The following is a 22,928-nucleotide window of genomic DNA, read 5'->3' as shown; positions in this document are numbered from 1 at the left end:
TCTTCTGTAGTACCGACAGTGCATATCTATATTATATAAGAAAAAATTAAAAAAAAACTAAAGTTCCAAAGCCAAGACGTTCCATCATCCATGTACTTTTGATCGGCGATTCTATAAAGAAGCAATATAAAAAACGTCTTGGCTAAAGGGCCAGATCGTAGTGCATTTATATAAGAAAAAATCTTTAAAAAAACTAAAGTTGCTTGTAGCTTCTGGCCACATTTTTTTACTATAAACAATTTCTTAACGAATTCTTGCATCAAAATATATAGAAAAATGGTCTTGAGATCTTATACCATTTTAAACAAAATGGAACAGAGCATTTAAAATGCCGTTGTTAAAGTTACACATAGTCAAATCATAATGCCGCTAGAAACATAAAAATTCTTACACGAACAATTGCAGTTGAAATCTAAAGGGCATCGGAATGAAATGATAAAGAGCCTCATGATAAGTTAATAAGCAAACAAAGTACTTATTAAAGTTCTAGTTAGTACTATCAGAAAAACAGATGGCAGAACCTAATAAAAACTTTGGTCGTTTTTCAGACGATTCAAGACTTATAAGGACTTTATCCTTACTCCTTTCAAATAACAAAACTGCATAAGAACCAATTTTTAAGGTTTATTTTAAGAACACCACACATAATACATACCACCGATTTTTTTTACCTCTGAGTTTTGCTGGCGATTTTGCCGGTGCAGTGCCGCAACGTCATAATTCTGAGAAATGTCGCACAATTTACCATCAAAAACATGTGTTTTCCGCATATCAAAATTTTCCATTGATATAAAAACCTAGATGAGTCATTGTCATGCAGCGTCTCCCTGTATCTCAGTGTCATCACGATGGTATCTACCACGTACGTGATACCACCGTCCCCACCTAATTAGACTTGTTCTCATGGCTCAATTGGAGGTAGAAAGTGGCAGGATTGAGGTACTAGTAGTAAACACTACTTATGTAGGTTAGATTAGTTTTGCGTTAAGTTGAACTTTGTTGGAGTCTTTAACTATCTTTAGTGGGTAATTTTCAGCCTGTAGGCCTACAATCGGACGAGAATGCCGCGTCCTGCTCTAAAAACGTCATTTCACGTTTGTTAGAGTAGGATGCGGCATTCTCGTTCGATTGTTTGAGTCTCAAAACGGTTTCGTGGTACAAGCCCGGGTTTGACATAGATTACGTAGTAGCCTATGAATCAATAAATATGATCAAATTCACCAGTACTTGTCTATCTGGTGAATAAGGATTAGGACTTAATAACAATTACCTACAACAAACATTAGGCTGCCTATTTATATATCTATGGTTTGTTTGTGTAGAATTTAAACAAAAGACTAGATATTTACCGCTGCTACTCCTTTTAAAGCTAAGTATTTAGTAATATGTGCTTTCGTATTTAAATAGTATTAGTAATCACTGATAGTATATTTTAGTACAGTATGAATTCGATTTTTTTGTCTACAAGCTATGTTTAGAAAAACTATTTTAGGAAGACATTATTTACTCTTTCAGTTAAACCCAGAAATGCCTATGTAGGTCATGGGCTCAGAACAGGAAAATAAGGTAATGGGAGACCACTCCAAATTTGACACTGCTTTTAACAATGTCAAAGTTTTTATCTAACATGGATCACCTTTTTTACTACGTTATCAAACTACGTTGTATGTCAAAGGTTACTTGTTTCTTACAACATCTGTATGTACTGGGTGACGCATCAGGAAATGCATGCTTAGATGTTCCGTTTTATATTAAATAGTTATCATCATCATTATCAGTCATCACTCATCATATCGTCATTATCATCTTAGCTGACCAAGATCGACTGCTGGAAAAAGCTCGTTCTTGAAAATAGGGTAATGAAAACAAAAACTGTAAAAATAATTTTGTATATTTAAACCTTAAAACCTTAATATAAACTAGTATGTACAAACTAGACGTTTTCGGTAACAAGGGTTAAAAACCGAGTAAATTATTAATAAAAAAACATTGGGACGAAAAGTTCATCAATTGCACAAATTATAACAACCTCTTTTGACTTTTTGTCATAATCTGTTAAAAACATAAAATAAAGTTATCGGTTACAATAATAATTGTAACTAGTACATATTACAATGAAATACTTTATTAAAATTATACTTAAACGTAACTTAAATTGTAAAATTAAACCTAGAATATTATGCTTTAAATATATTGTGGTGTATAAAAATTGTTCTAAAGCATTTCATTAAGTACTATTAAAACGTCAATAATCAAATGTATAATCTATTTCATCGCACGATGACCTTCTACTATTCTTCCTTTCTCTCTTCTCTCTTTCGAACAGGGACCTTCTGCTATCTCTCTTAACTCTTCCTTGTCTGTTAAAGGACGACCTACAGTTATCACTTTCTCTGTCCTTATTCGACCTCCAGTTATCTGTTTCTCTGTCCTTATTCGACCTCCAGTTCTCTTCTGTCCTTCTCTGTCCGTTCTGAGATCTCCAACTATGTTTGTCATTTCTCCGGTCATGCGGAGATCTACTCGTATCTTCTTCTGTTATGCTATCTCTTTCTTTTTTATTCTCTTCTGTCCTTCTCTGTCCGTTCGAAGACCTCCAACTATGTTTTTTATTTCTCCGGTCATGCGGAGATCTACTCGTATCTTCTTCTGTTATGCTACCTCTTTCTTTTTTCCTATCACACTGAGACCCAACGTTTTCTCTTTCTGTCATGCTATCTGTTCTCTCTCTTCGATAGTGCGGCGACCTGTCTTTCTCTGTCACGCTATCTTCTTTCTCCCTCCAGTTTTCAGGGCTGGATCTAGTTTGTAGGATGTCATCAATGTAAACTCTCCTCTCCATCTTGTACCCGCGCGCTAACTCAAAACCTGTAAACAATTTACTAAATCAATAAAATGTATACCAAACCATACTGCACTGCACTGCACATCATTATACTAATGACTCTGTACGCGAAAAATTTAATTGCAAAGAAAACGTAATAATACTCCCCACACCGGTTTCGGTGACGGTGGCCGGTTTCATTGAAACCAGGCCAGGTACGCAGGAGTAATTTTATAGTGCCCAAGTGTGTGCGCAGTACACAAGAGCACTCTCTATTCCTTTTACTCTCATAACCCAGTGGGACGGAAGACCGACACGACTGGCGAGAGATCAGGCGCAGGACCGACTTTTTACATGCCCATCCGACGCATGGATCATCTTACTTGTCAGACAATCAGGTGATCAGCCTGCATTGTCCTAACCAAACTTGGAAATAACATGTTTCCAACGCGGGATTCGAACCCACAACCTCCGGAGTCGAGAGCGACGCTCTAACCACTAGACCACGGAGGCGTTCAGAAAACGTATAATTTCTAGCAATAAAAAGTTATCTTGTGCTTCCTGATATAGCAGCTTCGGAGCTTTATTTATAATGTTTAATAAATATACTCCAATTATGATGGATCGGTATCGGCGATAATACGCATGACACAAAAAGGGTCCTAAGGACTAGGACCGATTACATTTGATGTGAATGTTTTGGGTGATAAGGACGGTCCCTGTTGTACTCACGTTTGATAGCCTCCTTGGCGGGAATAGTCAGACGGTCGCGCATGTACCGGCACACCATGTAGCCGGTCCTGTTCAGGCCGTGCGTGCAGTGAACACCGACTACACGGTCTGCAACAAAATTGTTGATGAGCAACTTGTAGTGGGTATAGGGGGGAGAGGGTTACTACTTACTAATAGTTTTTGGTATTTCTAGAACCCTCAGGGTGACAACGACAACTTCTTAAAACGACAACTTCCGAAAACAACAACTTCCGAAAACGACAACTTTCTAGAATGTCAACTTCCGAAAACGACAACTTTCTAAAATGTCAACATTCGAAAATGACAACATCCTAAATCGTCAACTACCTAAATTGACAACCGCCAAAATTGAGATCTTCCTGGAACGACAACGCGTTCGATCCTTTTTTAAAGGACTTTTGCCGCTGACTGTACCTATTTTCATTCGTTTTTAGGGTTCCGTAATCCGTACCCAAATGGTAAAAACGGGACGCTATTACTAAGACTGTGCTGTCTGTCTGTCCGTCTGTCTGTCACCAGGCTGTAGCTCAAAAACCGCATTGCAAGACATTGAAATATTTCACAAATTATTTATTTCTGTGGCATCTATAACAACAAATACAAAAAAATTATTTTCCTTCCGCTTCAGCCTTCAGATTTATGCCGAACGCGCGATATGGAACTTCGTTCCAATATTTTTGGGGAGTCTAATTAGCAGTGGTTTGCAACATTCCGTCGCACGACTGTGGCACCGCGCCGCATCTAGGGGACTTTTCACTTGAGACGCAATCTAGTATAAATTAGACATTTATCATTTTCGGAATTTGTCATTTCAGGAATTTATTTTTTCGGAATCTGTCAATTTAGGAATTTGACATTTTAGGAATTTGCCATTTCAGGAATTTGCCATTTTCGGAAGTTGACGAGTTTAGAATACACGTTCTCGGAAATTGGCATTTTCGGAAGTTGTCGTTTTGGGAAGTTGTCGTTGTTACCCTGAGGGTACAAAATTATCTATTTTATCAATCATCACATCATCTATTTTACCCCCCATTTAAACTTAAGGGTGTTATAAGTTTGTCGTTTCATTTGCGTTCTGCGTGTCAGGCAGCCTGCCACACAAAACGTATCTCTCAAAGAAACTAATTGATTTCCTTTTTTTGCCTGAAACGTAGCTTATTAAGGATTTAATACTGTATTTTATCAAAATCAGCCGTTGGGATTTCCAATTCTGTTTGTAAAAAAATACCTCTAAGATCATAATGACTGTACAAAAATATTTTCCCCTAATCTTACATGAATTCTACAATAGTATACCTACTGCAACGATAAGCAAGAATATAATAACATAACCATTATACGCTAAGACCAAACTTGTGTTCGTAAACTATTCGACGTACGTTCTCTGAGCAGTAAATTAAAAAATTCGGAACAACATGTTTTCGTCGCCGCAGAGTTCACCGACCCCGTCCCCATGGGGTGAATGGGGAGTGGGAGTGGGGGTGGGGCAGGACGTCGCGGCCGTGGTTTGACACTTCCTCAGGAAGACCTTTGAAGTAAGACGAGCTCGCAAGAAACACGATAAATGTACGAAATATCAGGTAGAGACGCGAAAAAATCTACGGCTATATTTTTATTTAGTTTATACGCAATAATTTTTGTTTTACAATCTTACGGTACTTGCAAATTACAATTTGATGACGGAATATTGTGAATAATGTAACAAAGTTGTAAAGTAGTGGTAGATGATTTTTAATGTTATCAAATCTGTATCCCGAAGATTCGTAGGTTTGCTACGGTTCTCACTTTTGTAGCGTTCGCGTAGCAAGCGACGTAGCAATGTGTAGTTTTTTGTTCTTTCTTAGTATTTCTAACATTAAGCTTATACGTACACGATATTCTTCCGTGACAGCTGTGCCATTATAGTGACTATCATTGTTATCCAAAAAATATGTAAAGAGAGGCCTTTACATAATATATTCAAATTTAATCAATAAATATCTATTAGCGAAACCGACTAAACATTTATCAACATTATTGGCGAATAAACACTCGTATTAGTCAGTATCAATATTGAGGTCGGAAGAAATTAATCACCAACCCGAAAACCGTGAACTGACAATAATATTAAGCGGTCCGCCACATATCGGTGTTAAATATATTCATCATGAATTTCATTTAAATATTCACACACGCGACAAAAAGAAAAAAAGTCAAGGAAAGAAAAATATCCTCTCCCAAACACGCGTGCTTTTTAATTCTTTACTTTCCCGCAAATGCTTTATCAAGTAATATTTTACTTAGTTTGTTGTTTATAAAAGGATAAACTTCTTTATCTTTTTAACGAATAATAATTGCGAATCCTTATACGTGTCCTTATACTTGCGAATCCTTATACTTGTATCTCGCGGGAAACAAACGAGAATTAGTAAGATTTTCTTTTAACTAAAGTTCGACGAATAACGAGAAAAGTGAACATCTTAGGGCGCGTTTTCTGCGCGCGTCTGATACCCTTATTAACTACAGCTCAAACATAATTTCACGCCAGTTTTCCGTTAAAAATTCCGAGAATGCCACACATGTAGTAGGACACAGATAATGAAATACAACTGCGCCTACGCACGCTAATGGCTTAATCGGCTTACTTCAATTCGATAATGGCTCCATTAAGTGTAAGTAAACTGTTTACCAATATTTACATTAAGCTATGAACTTATTGAGAGTAATTTAAACTTATTTAGAATTAACATACATAGCGTATTATCTTGTCACTGAAAGAGGCTTTTTTATTTTATTTCATTGATTGAATACAGACGTTAAACAACTTACGATTATGTTCACCCGGCAAAGTTGGTTGTTGTTTCAGCGTCCATCGTAGAGCCTACAAAACTAGGATAAGAATCTCGAAAACTTAGGTGGCAAAATAAACACTTAACAGTTATATCAATGCGTCCACAAAATGCGTATAATTTTAAGAGGGCTACTGACCCAAAAAATTAAACATCGTCCTTCTCTCTTCACACTCACGCCCGTCTTTCACTAGATGAAAAAAGACGACGCGGAATCATCGTCAACTTAGTTTTACTTGAATAAAAGACGAACTATAATGATGATGAAAAAAGTATTTTGAGCAAATTTAGGATTTATCAATGCCTTTTTAGATATTAAAAAATATTAAAGAAAAGACAGCAAACTTCGAAGATCCAAGCAAAAATGTGTCTAAAACAATTTTTTTTTTGTAAAAAAGAAACTATCGAGCATTTTTTCAGTAATCGTGTTTTCATTTTGAGAATTTAATCTTCATGAACTGAAGTTACTTGTGTAAAAAAATCAATCAAGTTAGGGTTAGGTACATTCTTAAGTATTAAAGTAATTTTGGTTCAATTATATTTTATTGTATTTCTTTTAATAATCCTAAAGGCTCATAATAAATTACAAGGTAATATTATAAGCAGACGCTTTGTTAATTGTCTAACTGGTATAACAATTACAAAATACAACTATTACAATAACTATAGTGGCACTTGTCATACAAAAGCTTCGAAACCTTATCCAACGACACAAATACCAAGACCACTATTATAGATCATTATTAATAAGATAATTACAAAAGTATTCAATAGATGACCAGCTGACGAGGCGCGTGGGCGGCACTCGGCAGATCGTGACCGATTGCCCAACGTAACTGTTGTACTACAACTACTACAAGGTTTATACTGGTTTACTATTATAGGTTGTACAATGTACATACATTATCGTTATTCGTGGCAGAAATGACCATGTGACACCTTTGTTGTGAGCTCTTGCTTATAGAAAACTTATGTAAAATGACGGTTCATTTTACGCTTAGTAGAGATTGTGGTAGAGATGCTAAGTATATATTTTAGTAAGTTAAACTTCATGCTATTAGCGTGTAAATACCTTTGTACATATTCAAGATCGATCGAATCGTCACACAAATCTATTCGGATCGGCCTGTGATCAGTCCTACCGAGTACCGGTTGTGGTCGGCCTACCCGTGACTGGGAGCCTAAAATGCACGAGTCCGATCAAGCCGAACTGACGTCAGTTCTGGCGGATTCGTCGTTACGTAACGTGACGTAACGTAATGTGACGTGCAACGCCGTAACTCCTTAAGTACTGCGACAATAATCCCCAAAAGTCACAAGAATCATCTACTTTAAGTCCTGGATGAAAATAAATTAAGACCAGCATAATATGAAACACTAAAAGTGGCCAGTTTAGGTCTGCGGCTTCCCGACTCTCATACAAAGAATTTCAATTTCGAGGTGTCTTATTCGCGCCCACAATCGAATTTAATTTTGAAGCACAAGAATCGATCCCAGACTGTCTTAATCTTCGCCTCTAACATCAATGTAGAGTTTTTCAACAAAATTCCCAGACTAAAACGGTAACAACATTATCTCAATCAGTAATATCGCTTTTCAAATAACTTACAGTCAGCACAAAACAACAATGTCTCGAATAATTTCAAAACTCAATACCCTGATTCTGTTATTTTACTCCAACTTTAACATAGCTTTAATCCTTGTTCGGTGGAGTACGTTTTCTACCAAACTACAAAGTGGTATTCTAATGAATTTCAAACGCGTTATTATTAGTCAAAACTCTAAAAGTCAGTAGTGTGACGTGAGTTTAGACAAGTAAGTATATTTTACAGTTTGATAGAAACAACGCTGCATTCAAGTAGTTAAAATAGATTCTACTTTCTAGATACAGCTTTGGTTAGCGCCGGATCCAAAAAGCAAAAAAAACGTCATACGACTGTTCTCTGGAGTAATATTAGAAAGCATTTGACGTTAGTTTGTCATTTCATGAGATTACCATTTTCTAGGGTTTTTTCACCGATACTGTATCGAAACGTAACCGAAGCTGTAGTTGGATCAAAATAGCAAAATCAGGGTAGAAATCGAAAAATACGTTTTATCTGGGAAGTTCGGCGTCCCGAAACTCATTTATAACAAGTCAGCCAAACAAAATGCGACTGCGCTATCAACGTTGCAACTTTGCCCAGAAACAAACAGGGGCCCGATTCCCGAGCATCGAATTTCGTTTCGATCGCAGATTATATTATATGCGCCCACAAGTGAGATTCACTTGCGTGCTTACCTACTGTCTTACGCGCGAGTGAGACAGGTGGCCGGCGATAGACTTTCGATGCTTGAGAATCAGGCCCCAGAAGAACAAGAAATTCGTACGATAAATTACCATGGGAGAACCATGATCGGCACGAATGAGTCGATCCCAGCCTCATATAAAAGCAACGTAAAGTCTATTTGAGATTCGTGAGAGAGTGTAAGGTTTGAAAACATACAATTTTCGCATATTATATTGACTTCAAGAATCGAGAAGGATAAACACAAATGTTATGATTAAACTATGCAAGTATGTTAAAACAAGCTATTTCTATGTGTTATTGTTAAGTTAGTAAAAAAACTAAAATAAATATAAAACATACTCGCAATCCATCAGACGATATGTCTGCTCGTTTCCTTATAAAAAAGAACAAAAATATTTGTTGTAAACGGCCTATTAGTAGCAAGTCATCTGTCCATAGCGAATCTATAGATCATTAATCAGAACCGCAATGTTTACTTTGACATATTGTTGTAAAATTAATTATTGTGACTTGAGTCATAGTGGTGTGAAGAGGTTTTTAGCAAGCCAATCATATTTCTCGGAATTTAAATTATTTGTTTGGTTAGTCTCAGACTGATACTTGATAATTAAAATATAACAACTTAAAAATATAATGCAGCCTCTCCACGTTTGCTTATGATGGACAAACACAAGCGATTACTTAGGTATCTGTTCATGTAGAGCAGTCTTTCCCAAAGTGGGCGATAACGCCCCCTTGTGGGCGCTGAAGGCCTAAAGGGGGGCGTTGTGGGACCTATAAAAAATGGGGACGTTGTGTAGAGGCTTAGGGGGTGATTTGTTATTTCATTTCATCTGAATGCATTTTAAATTAAATGCATCTATTCCCTCACGTTAGTTTTAATTTTTGGCTAGCAAGTTTTGGAGGCGACATCTTAGAATATTATATTTAGTTAAACAAAATCCCGGAATTGCGGGATTGGAGAAAATTCGGGAATGCAAATTAAGTCGGTGATGATGGTGAAAATATGGTTTGAAAACGACTAGTATAGACTTAGTACTTTTTATGAAATTTGCGGCAAAAGGGGTTTATTAAAATAAAGAGAAGAAAGTAGTTGAATTAAAAGGGGGCGCTAATAAATAATATTTTGTTCTCTAAGTGGGCAGTAGACGAATATAAATAAAGACATCGTTATGTTAAAATCTGATAGTTTAGGCGTTACGATACAAACAAACATCTAGCCAGCTTAAGTTTACATAACCCCAGTATGGCCACCCCCGGCGCACGGTAGCGAGTGCGGCAAACGTTCCCGGTACGATATCTTGTAAATCTGCCGAGATCCGCGCGATACGCCTGACTTACTAACATTACGACGAACGAACATCGACGTACCAGTTAAGGAAATAGGGAAGTCGCATTTATTTTGAGCACTCGTAACAATTGATTTGGCATGCTTTCAATAAACTGATTTTTGCTGCAATTTGCACTAAGTAGATCCTAAATATCATATCTATTATGATTCTTAATAAAAATAGAGTTAATTTTTCTGTCACCCAAATTACATCCATACTAAATATTAATATTATAAATGCGAAAGTATGTCTGTCTGTCTGTTACCCTTTTCACGCCTAAGCGGCTGAACCGATTGGGCTGAAATTTGGTAGAGATACTTTGAGTCCCCGGAAAAGTAGGACTTTTTATCCTGGAAAAATGTACGGTTCCCACGCGATAAATTTATTTTGGCAGAACGGAGTTGCGGGAGTCATCTAGTTAAATATAAGTACTGAGGAGCTATTGAATTAATTAATTAACCCATCAAGCCCCATAAGCTCACCGGTGAGCGAGACACAATAGAATAACAATAGATTTCCAAGAATCCATGATCGAAGGATTTAATTAAACTTCTATTTAATGTCAGTTTAATGTTTGCATTGACTCGTAGCATTAAGGCGAGGATAAACCCCAATTTGTTATTCCGTGACTCCCGGTTTACCTAGTTCCAATATAATAACGAAGTTTTAAAAAAAATGAGATATAAAGCACAATATTTAAAAAACCTTAAACCGTGAACATTTTAATAAAACGTAATACTTTGGCTGTAATTAATTTACAAACTCACCTCCGAAAAAACTCTATTTCATCGAAATATAAGTATTAACTAGGATAATTATACATTTTATTTGAATAAATTGTTAGTAAATCTATATTAAAACTTAATTTCTTTCTCTTTAACCGAACAATTTTGTTTCTTAATATTTATTTCCAAAGATATTTAAAAAAAAACATGAAAAATAGAGAAGATCCGCCCGAGTTGTTACAGTTTTATGCTAAGCTAAAATGAATCTTATTGCGATGCGTATACGCTTGGTATTTGGTTGTGTGCAAGGTTATCGTTTTTGTTTGAGATTAATCCCCGCCTTAAGTTAATTTGTAGAGTGTGCAGACTTCAATACTCACTAGTATGATACGTCTATGCTCACTAACGTCTTATTCGCGCTTCTCACACTATTTGTATTATAAATATATACGCACACTGTAATAAAATAACAACGATACTATTCTTTTTCGCGTATTTTTCTTGTGAACTTAGTATTCTGCCGTAAGAAAAATTCCTACGGGCATTTGTCATACTATTTTATTACGTTACACGAGAATTTCGTCCATAATAAAATGTGGACAAAATAAAAAAATAAAAACAGTCAAGGGTTTCCTATAATATGTAAGGTAAAGATTGTAAAATTTTGTAAACGTATTTTCCAAAGTAGCTTTTCTCTTATGCCTACTGGCTACTTACTAATTAGATTAGGTTGCCCCCCTACGTTGACTCACTATAATCACTATGGACAAGCGATTCAATCAAATCAGCCTATATTCGTCCTCTGCTGGACACTGGCCTCAAAGGCCTGGGCAAGCGATTACGAACGTCGTCGATCGCCTATGATCGACATCGGTTCAGCTGGTCATAGTCAATCATGGTCGTCAATCCTGATCTAGGCAGTGGAGACAACCTTTTTTTTCATTTACCACACAGTCAAAATACTGCAGATTGCTATTACATGAAAAGAACAGCGGGGCTAAAATGGTCGCTTTGAAGAATCATGTTATGAATCATAATATGATTCATTTTTCTAAAATCGCAAAATGCAACTCTGCTTGCAATTCATTTCTGTATTTTTTATGTATTTTTGTACTGATTTGACATTTGTCAGTTTGACAGTTTTGACAATTCATTTGATGAATTGAAAATGTGACCATTTTAGCCCCACTGACGTTAAATTCGGTATACAGATAATATTTTGACCAGTTTCAACATAAGTGCTACTTAATTCTTAAGTTAATTATCAACATTATTACACCATATAATCTTAATAATATTTAAAAGTTTACATTAATAATGCAAATCACCGGTTTACGCGTGTGCCGTGGGCAGTGCCACAGTATAATAAAATACAGTAGATCACCTTCTTACTGGACCGTCCGAATCGGACGCACGCACACATAAGCATGATTTCAGACAACTTTAAGTTGCAAATTGTTGAAACATCTCATTACGCACTTGTAAAATTTGTTTCTGTGTTCAGCAAGTTTAATTTCAAAGACGCGGGGTAATTACCCTACTACATATTGTTTATACTGTGGTCAGGGATTACGAAATCTAACGACATCTCAATTATTAAACAATCGGCCTAATCAGAGGAATAAATAGCGCCGACCTGAATATCTGGCGCTAGCGCAGAACCTGTTGTACACCTCACTCGTATAGAGCAGAGGATGTGGTAGACATGGCAAGGGATTCAGTATAAAACTTGGTATATTCTAGCACCTACATTCTTCAGGATTTCAGAGACATAAAGGTGCAAAGATGGAGCAGCCTGGGCCGCAGTTTTAATTCGTATTATAGATACTTTTATCTACCATTCAGCCTAAGCATTGACTATTCAAAGCTTAGCTGTCTGAATGATGAAACCTGTGTTTACTAGTCAATTCCTAGATCTCTTACAGCCTTGATATTCATATGTATTTTATTTCGGAGTGGGTTCTAAAGTTTGACGGTTCTAGGTTTGACTAGTTCATCCCAAGATCTCAGAAAAGGCTGCTCGTATAAAATTTCGGCGTTTGCCCGCATAAACCTAAGATGAAAATCCCGCAAAGATATTGAATCGAAATCAGATTTCGTTTTTTTTTTTATGAAATAAGGGGGCAAACGAGCAAACGGGTCACCAGATGGAAAGCAACTTCCGTCGCCCATGGACACTCGCAGCATCAGAAGAGCTGCAGGTGCGTTGCCGGCCTTTTAAGAGGGAATAGGGTAATAGGGGAAGGTAGGGATGGAAAGGAAACGGAATAAGGGAGGGTAGGAAAGAGAATAGGGTAGGGGATTGGGCCTCCGGTAAACTCACTCACTCGGCGAAACACAGCGCAAGCGCTGTTTCACGCCGGTTTTCTGTGAGGACGTGGTATTTCTCCGGTCGAGCCGGCCCATTCGTGCCGAAGCATGGCTCTCCCACGTCGTTTGATGGTTTCGAATGGATTTAGTTTTTTACAACACAGAGGCAATTGGCTTCTATTTAGAAATTACGCATATCTACCAGTTTTAACGTCTACCGTCATCTTAGCGGCATAACCAAACAGATATTCACAATTAATTGAACTACCTTTATCTCGCGAGCGCGACGCGACGCGACAAACAAGCGCACTCAGTAATTAGAACTAATGAACACAGCCGTGAGAACCCGCCGATAACCAATTGTGTCAACGTAATTAAAAGTTCGGCCATCGAGACAGATTTCATTGCCGAACTGTCGTCGATTTCATTGTGTGTGATGTGCACTTAAATGTGCTAGTGACTGGCGCCAGTGGCTTGTAACGCTGGTGCAATAAAAGGAATTTGGTAGCATTGCTTTAGGTTTAGATCTAAATATTTTTTTACGGAAAATAAAGCGTTAGCGAAAATTATACTATTTGTGGTCCGTCAGATTTTAGGAGCTTTATTTTTCAAAGTGAAGTCAATCAAATATTAAACAATTCTCAACAAAGATGACAAGAAACACTCTTTGTTGATATTATGCAAGGAATTCTTTATACAATTCAGTGAATCATTTTTAATGATTACTATTTATAAGAAACGCTCTAATCTCACATTCCAACGCTTACTTACGTTTGCCAGCTACTAGCATGATTACAAGCAAGTTGCTGGCGCGTTTATCGAAGCACCGACGGAGGTGTGACGAGCGACGAAATTCTCCGTCGAAAACATGTTACCAATTTGAAATAGAAACCGAACTTATCTCTAATTGAAATCGTATGTTGTGTCCCGTATTATTGATAAACGTCCCATCTATTTTATAGTTCTTTTACGCAAGATTCTCAAGATAGTCGAAGTTGAATCTGATTTAATGATACGTGACAATTAATTTACTATTAAAATTATAACAGATTAGGATCAGGATTTAGTCATACGAATCCTGTTTCGATGATTCATTGAGTAACCCCATGACTAGTTTTATAAATTACATTTTTGAAAAAAACTGTGCCACTATGCGGTCTATAACAAGCTACCTAGAGACGAATTCACTGCTAAAATTATTTTTTGTTATTTCGCACTTTTACTGTATAATTCCTACTTAAAATTTAATAATTAGTTTAGAGATATTATTAAATGTGTGATTGTATCTATATGTTTTCATTATGTTTTAATTCTTTTGGCTACAATAAAGCATGTTTGATTTGAATGAATCAGGCTTCTTTTTGTGACAAATTATTTGATTTCTGACTCTGTAACTAAAAGGGTCGAATATTAGAATAAAACGAATGGATTACTAGATTTTTTATGATCCAAGTAATAAGGCAACTGCATTAGCACCTAGTCTCCTACTCACCAATACAGACAAAACCCACTTGGACATTTGTGAAAATGTCGTCCCAGTGAGAACTAAGACACAATATAAATATACAGTAGTGAGTAGACCATCTTCATAGACCTCCCGAAGCGGCGCAATGTGTGTGTGTGTGTTATTACAGGTAACTTTGAATATCTAATAATTTACACGGTTTACGCTAACCGTAGACCGGGTCACAATATAAATATATGCAGTTGACCATCTTGTTAGACCGCCTGAAATTGTGCACACACACATAAGCGTGATTTGAGATAACATGAAAGCAGCAAACCGAGCAGCATTTGTCTCTGTTGAGTGACGTTGATTAGGACATAAGTTATTATACTGTTTTATTTATACTGTGTCCAAAATATTGACTGTTATAGCTAATATAAACATCAAGAGGCACCGCTGAGAAGTAATGATCTAAACATTTTACACTGGTCAATACAATGACACCGAATAAAACACCTTTAATGTCCAGCATTGTTTGTGGACACATTATATGGCATGTGGCAACTATTACACGGGGAGCATTCATATGTTACGTAATACGTTTAAGGGGAGGAGGGGGGAGGGGTTGTAAAGCGTGATAATGAGGGGCATAAACAGCCTTTTTTTAACAGCCTAATTGAAATTATTATTATCAAAGGTATTTTATAATTTTTTCGTGATGTTTTCCAACATAATTCATAACATAACTGACTTTTAAGTTTTAAGGCAAAAATCATCAGAAAAAAGGGAAGGGGTAGTGTATTTTCATCAGGTTAGGCTAATGAAAACAAAGACTGTTTAAATAGAAGTCTTTGAATGAAAAATGTTAATGTGCAATACATTTACACAGAGAAGCGCGGTATAAAATCGTCAAAATTTAGGTACAAAATGAACGGCCCCTATTACATAGTCGGTTTCAACAATAAGTCGTGTAAAGGCCGGTGAAATGTCAGGCCAAATTAGTACCTAGTGCCTACCATAATCGAACCTTTACGTCTTGTACGAGTTGTAACATTTTTAACACCCTGTATAAAGAAATCGCCTACGCAGCGGGCTTGCAATTTTGTATAAGCACAGTACAAATATATACAATAGTGTAACTCATCAACAGTATTTTTGTTCAGTCACTGTTCTCTGAAGTTGTCGACGTTTATGTCTGTTTGCGACGTACGGTCGCTCTATTATATGGATAGTTTACTGCAAAACATTAATTATACTGTATGATGAGGATGTACAAAATGTGCAAAATACATGTTCCATGTACAATTTATATTTAATACCATCTCTATAAAACGTGTATTTCACTTGCCTTGCAGTTTTCTAAAAAGGTAACTTTTATTCATATTACTGATTCCTATTGAAGTATTTATTTAGTTTTTTTCCTTTAGTGTTTGAACTAATTACAATGTATTTTAATATTGTGTGATTTATTTGTATACAGTCATTCAAAAGCATAATTAGACTTAATCTCACCTTTGTCATTTTGAAGAAACTCATCTACGGCACCCATAAATCTGAAAACAAATAAATAATGTAAGACGCTATGCTAAGTAGCAGATATATTATGCAAGAACTAAGCTATACATAAACTATCCAATAAATTTAGAACCCATTACGCGTATTTAATTGAAATATAATCGTTTGGGTTATAATGGTGTATTTTACAATACATTATATTATTATATTTTACAATACATTATCGATTTAATTGATTTTCACAAAAATGTTGAAACCGGCGCGCCCGTCCGCTATGAGTTATGTCGATGTATGGATCCCAGCGTGTCGCCATACCTTAATCGATTTTTTTACACCTAAGCCAAAACCACAATACATAAATAAACAGTAGCGTGAACCAAATCAAATCAAACGTCTTTATTGCCAGAATGTTGTTAATATAAAGGTATTATTAATTGGACGCTGTTAAGCATTCGTGTACTAACCCACACAAAAATTACGTATTGAGTTATGAATGCAGTTACGTTCTGTAGATGATTTAGAACAAGACTGCATTCAAAATTTAACAACAAAAAAAATTGTGGGTTAGGACGCTAATGCTTAACAGCGACCAATTAGCTTCTTATAGTTCAAACTTCTAACATTCTGCCATAACAATGGCGTGCAATGAAATTATTAAATTTAATATAGAAAATTAATTATAAAGTTTTTCATACATTTTTTATGTGTGCAAGTACCTTGTTATAAATCTTTACACACATTGCATAAGCATTATTTAAGAAAACGCTTGTCTTTGGTTTTTTGTCTATGATTAAGGTCAATACTCAATACCCAATGCACACGCGACCTTACGCAAGCGCGACATCATAATTTATTAATAGTATTTTTTGCTTACTAAAGTTATCTGAAATCATGCTTATGTGTGCGTGCCCCCAAAAAGCCGATCTAGTATAAAGATGGTCTACTGTATATAACGTATACTGTGTTAAAACCGCATCAGTGGGCGAGTGACTGCGCCGACACATTTCTGCCGATTTATGATATCTGTTTGTTTTTATATCAATGTCTCGAGCTATATGGCGCCAATATACAGGAGCATACAACAGCATACAAATTACTATGAATATCATAAATAAGAATGTTGCGCCGAAGTTAGTTAGGCGGAAGGAAACCGTGCATTTTCCCGGATAAAAACGTCTCAACGCCTTTTAACTGTAAGCTAAACTATAACTGATAAGTATTGGAAAGGACCAATAAGCAAATGGACCAATTCCACGTGATAAAATTTCTGTGCGAATGAGGTTACAAGCAACATCTACTTTAAAATAAAAACGATAATGTTTTATTATTGTTAACACGACTGACTCTTAAATTTTATAAATGTTTTGAAACCTTTAAGAAATCGACGCACTAAAATTACAACTCAAAATATTTTGTTATATGAATACGACCCTACCTTTAGGGTCTCTGCATTCTTATGTAAATATTTAAAAGCAACGAACGAACCACTTCAATTGCAAATTCACATTCATTCATACTGAAATTTTCCAAGATACAAAAAAAATAACAAGGGGGCATCTATAATTCACGAGAGTCATTTAGATGTAAATGCTACAAAAAATCAGGCAAAGGAAAAGGGGGAATTTATGGCGAATCTTAGGAAATTTTATCAGGGGCTGGCCCCATAAGGCTGGCCGCATACACACGTTTTCCGTATTCGGAAATCCGACTGCATGGAATTAGAAAATACATTTACTGCCGCATGCATTTTCTTTTTCCAAATTTTCCAAACGGAACGGTTGCGAATGCAAGCCGGTGCGTTCGCTCGTAAAGGAAAACGAACGTTTGCGCTAGTCTCACGGAATTCCATATCGAAATCCCGCATTAGGAAAACGAATACGGAAATCGTATGTGCACACATGCAGGCTGCCTAAAATCCTCAAAAACGTCTTAGGGCCGGGACACATAAACACGATGCGACGTCGGGTCGTGGGAATCTACGACGAGTATCGTAAAAACTACGTCCCGACATCGTAACGAGCCACGATACACGGCACGACTTCGCGTCGTAGAAACTCACGATGCGTGTTATTCAAAATTCAAAGAAATTAATTGCGACAATTCACCCTGCATTGTATCGACGGCGTCGTGCCGTGTATCGTGGCACGTTACGATGTCGCGACGTAGTTTTATACGATGCTCGTCGTAGATTTCCACGACGCGACGTCGCATAGTGAAATGACGCCGGCCGACGACGACGTTACTGATAGTAACATCTCTCTTGCTCAGGCCTTTGTTTCTCTATTCCGCTAGGTATATTAACTTTATGGGTACAACACTACTGGGTGTTTATGTGTCCCGGCCCTTACGTAATTTATTGGCGACCCTCACGACGAACATTCAAGTAAGTAAGTGGAAATTTGACAATAATTAAACGATCTATCCAAACAACCAATTAACAAACATAACACAACAATACTAGTTCTTCACAAAATCTGGCGCCAACGATTAAACATAAATATTTAACATACAAGTCACGATTCCGTGAAAAACAATAAACGAATCAAAACCAATGTTTTCCGATAAACACACGAAAACCTCAATGTCGTGTGTATCATAAAATTCGGGGTTTACCTCGATACTTAGAAAAATCGTATGTAAATGTCCTTTACAACTTACTAGAAAAACCTTGGTTTAAAAATTTTATCGAATTTTAGACAAGGTGTAACAAAACTAAGTGATAATACTAGGGTGTGTACTTATTCATTGATTAGAATTCATTGTGAAAGTAGCAGGGCTGAAAGACCAATTTTTTTTTTTCACTTTTGTATAGGGAAACTCGTGACGCCGCGCTGGGGCGTTTGCCTATACAAAAGTGAAAAAAATGTGGTCTTTCAGAGCAGAGCTGCTACTTTCACAGTAAACTCTCTTAGATAAGGAACACCCTAAACTAAAGTATTATCCCTTAGTTTTGTTACAACTTGTATATTATTATGAAGGACAGCTTTGAAGGAGCAACTATAATGCTGCAGATTTGAATGTTACACATTAACCACGCAGTTTCACTTTTCAGGATCGACGGAAATAAAGCTCATCATAAAAATCGTTTCAACACGAAATTATTACTTGAACATAAATATTTTTGATCAGGTGCGTCCTTAATCCGACTTTTACAATGGAAACATTATCGATACAGCAAAAATCCACTTTCTCATGTTACAAAGCCTTTAAATGTTACCTTTTTAACTTTCAATAATACGATCATTTGTATAACTTTCTAAGCGCTTCCTTCGCTTAAAAACTGTCAGAATTGTATTTTATGGGTGCGCATCGATGTGAATTACATGCTTTCCTATTTAATATCAGTCGGGTCTTAGGCCATTTGTTCACCGCCACCGTCACCGGGACGTCACGGACAAAAACTCAAATAAAATGCCACAAGGGGTTCCCAAAGTGTGCACCGTGGCGTCCTGGTGCGCCGACGGAAAGGCAAGAGGGGCGCCGTGACTCGATAATAATCCATCATTATCCGAAACCACAAATAATATAAAATTAATTAATTTAATTATGGAAAGCAGACAGATGATTAAATATTTGTTTATTATTATTTACCAGCTTAATCCACCTATAATAATAATCATTAAAGTATATATTATAATAATCATTATCTTTTTGTAATAGCTACGTAGAGTAGGGCGTTTGATCGGCCTGGGGGCGACTAAACGCCCCCACAGGCGTGTCTGCCGACGACCAGACGACCAGGCAGACGCCGCAGCAGAGCGCTGCGCCGCGCCGTGAAAAAATATTGTGACGTGTAACTGCGCCGCAGGCTGAAAAAGATTGGAAGCCCCTGACCTAGGCTGTAGGTTTCATTTTGCTCTGTGCGCGGTGACATGGGTCGCTAGACCAATGTCGGTAGAAAATTAAACCTACAGCCTAGGTCATAAAGTGGCATTTTATTTGAAATTTTATCGGTCACGTCCCGGTGACGGTGCCGGTGGACAAACGGCCTTAGTTATTTATACGAGCGCCTTATCGGTAGATCGCTCCGGACTTATAATCCGAGTATTTTTCATGCAAGTCCTACCTCCGGCGGCTAGCGGCCGCTACTTGAAAATTTATATAACAGAAGCATAGTATTATTAATTTACAGTAGACTATATTTATGTTAGACTTACCGAATCCAGTGCATGCACACGTAGACGTGACTTCAGATAACCGATGTAAAGAAAATGTAGTATCACGTCGCGCGCGTAATATTTTATTTCGATGTCGCACGAATTTGATTTAAAAACTGCAGCCGAGTTACGTTACTATTTATACTTGTATTGTAACTAAAGTGCGGCCACAATAATTATTTTTCTCTAACAAATAATTTACGATAACTTATGAATGCGCGTATGAATAGTTATGAATGTCTTTCAAAATATAAGTTAACATACAATATAGTCTACATCGAACTTAAATAGAGAAAATAAAACTCGAATGTGTCAGATACAAGAAAGATTTAAGAAACATTCTATAAACAACAATGGAACATATATTTTAATTACCGATCCTATCTCTACGTTGCGCTACTCTGTAAACAAGGAACACCTAAAATATCCGAATAAATCCCAACTTTCATTAGACCTCACATACGATCCATCCATCATGGTACATACGTGTACATGTCCTACAAGCGCCGAAAAGAGATAGGGCCGATACAACAGATAAGGGACCCAACCAGCGTTTCCCACGGAACCCAGAAACCCAAGACCCAGCCCGGGGCAAAGGTTAGCGCATGCGTGATCTGTCACTCATAATTTTTGCCATTGTAACGATACCCCCAATATGCATTGTGCAGATCTGGTTGGTGCAGTTTCACCTTGATGTTTCGAAATATGAGGCTTTGGCCGCAGTGGCAGCCTAAAGGGGTAACGAACGGGGCAATCGCCCGGGGCCTCGCGTCAAGGAAAATAATTGGAAAATTTTGCTTAAATTAAAGATAATCTCAGTAAGAGCCGCAAATATCAATTTTAAAGTTTATCATCCCTACTTTTGCTTCACATAGGTATTTTTTCGTAAGACAAAGTGCCTCGCAAAACTGCCGCCCGGGGCCTCGCAAAACCTGCCACTCGGGGCCTTGCAAAGACCTGCCGCCCGGGGCCTCGCAATGGGTACGACCGCCACTGGCTTTCGGGAAAACACAGTTACAGTATAAGGTTGCCCGCGTGGGAACATTTGTATGCGTTTCGCCGGAAGTTAGAAGCGTTACTTAGGAATTCTTGTATGAGTAAGTAGTACTTGAATATGAGCAATACAAATTGACAATGCATTATGAATCATAGTTTTTAATAGATTTGTATTCTATAAATAAAACTTATTTATGACCTAGATGCGAGATGCAACTTCTTTTTGCCAAAATTCGTTTATCGCGCGGAAACGGTATAGTTTTCCGAAACATAAACTTCCTTTTCCGGATCTAGAGACTTCTCTACACACTAAATTTCATCCAAATCGTTTCGGCAATTTATAAGTAATTATATCATTCATTAGTCATAATCATAATAATTATTAGTAAAAGTTGTAATTTCTAATTTCTCGTTACAAGTCAAAATTAAGTTAAAAAATAATAATGTCAAAATATTCTAAATGTCAAAATTATTTAAATAAGACTGCGAATTGTCAATATAACCTTAAAACTAACCTACTAACAATTATTTATAATTAGAAAAAAAAACATTCTACTATACAATAATCTAGATAATTTTATATGTCAATTTCATTAGTCATCACAAGGTAATATTAATTCCAATGGTCAAATACAATATTATGTCAAGATACAATAAGCAAACTATAATGTCAAAGAAATTCAATTAAACATGGCTTTAAATGTCATAAAATAAAATTTAATTAGTCACAGTATACTTTATTAATTAATTATTATTAAGAAATTCTTTGATGTCATAATATGCCTTCTGTATTAGTATTTTCTTTAATTCCCTTATTGAACGAGTTGTTGTCATTGATTTTATATGTGCGGGTATCTTATTATAAATCTTTACACACATTGCATAAGCATTATTTAAGAAAATATTTGTCTTTGGTTTTTTATCTATAATTAACTTATTCGAGTTTCTAAAAAATTTTGTGGGTACTTGATCTATTAATTGTGTAAAGACATGTTTATTGTTACTTACAAATTTAAATATTTCTAATATATACATACTTGGTAACGTCAATATATTATATTTTTAGAACAAAGTCCTACACGATTCAGATGGTTACAGACACAAGACAAGACAGACAAAGGCTTATATATTTGAGATATATTTGAGAGCTTTTTATTAAATATGTAGCTTAATATTGAGATCAACAATAATATAACTTATTATCGAATTCTAAACTATTACTATTTCTAAAAGTGATGAGACGTGAAAAAATAATCTCCAGTTAAAAAGTTATAATCAGGTTAACATCTCAATTGACCTAAAACTGTGATATAAATTTTATCGCAATAAAATTCAAATTCAGCTGTAGTAGTTATTTAAATATGGGTTATATAAGTTAGGTAAATATGTTATTCTTTGTAAATACTTACCCCCTTACTAATAAACGCTGTATATGCTTTGAATAGTTAGACAGTGTTTTGTCATTTTCAATCCAATTAAAAATGTCACTTGTGTGACAGGAACAAAACACTGTATAACTATTCAAAACAACAACGTTTATTACTAAGGGGGTTAATGTTTAATTAATCGTCGTCCCGTTAGGAAATCAGTTAAAAAAAGATGGCGTGTTTTAACAGAGGATTAGCTAACCCAGATTGGCACATTGGCCTTAGATTCCCACAAGTGAGTCACAACTCACAAGTCACAACCGCACCAGCCCCATAGCCATCTCGATTACACGTGAATCACCCGCGATGTGCAATTCTCAGAAT

At 36.3% G+C, this 22,928-nt stretch overlaps 1 protein-coding gene across 3 annotated transcripts in view; it reads right to left on the bottom strand.

Annotated features, from left to right (window-relative positions):
• Positions 1-2,176: 2,176 nt before the first annotated feature.
• Positions 2,177-22,928, bottom strand: part of LOC121733862 (RNA/RNP complex-1-interacting phosphatase) — a 62,681-nt gene continuing 41,929 nt past the window's right edge. Inside the window, exons 6-9 of one of the 3 annotated variants that reach the window (XM_042124251.1) lie at positions 16,022-16,062; positions 3,557-3,664; positions 2,574-2,868; positions 2,177-2,459 (exon numbers count right to left, since the gene is read on the bottom strand). In XM_042124251.1, coding sequence (XP_041980185.1) covers positions 2,246-2,459; positions 2,574-2,868; positions 3,557-3,664; positions 16,022-16,062 — 658 coding nt within the window. In that variant the 3' untranslated portion in view covers positions 2,177-2,245. Of the gene's footprint in view, positions 2,869-3,556; positions 3,665-16,021; positions 16,063-22,928 lie in introns of all 3 variants that reach the window. The other 2 variants (XM_042124252.1, XM_042124250.1) reach the window with 2 other exon arrangements.

This window comes from Aricia agestis, chromosome 14, assembly GCF_905147365.1.
Source record: "Aricia agestis chromosome 14, ilAriAges1.1, whole genome shotgun sequence".
Classification (NCBI taxonomy): Eukaryota; Metazoa; Arthropoda; class Insecta; order Lepidoptera; family Lycaenidae; genus Aricia; species Aricia agestis.
This window is presented reverse-complemented; position numbering and strand designations above follow the sequence as displayed.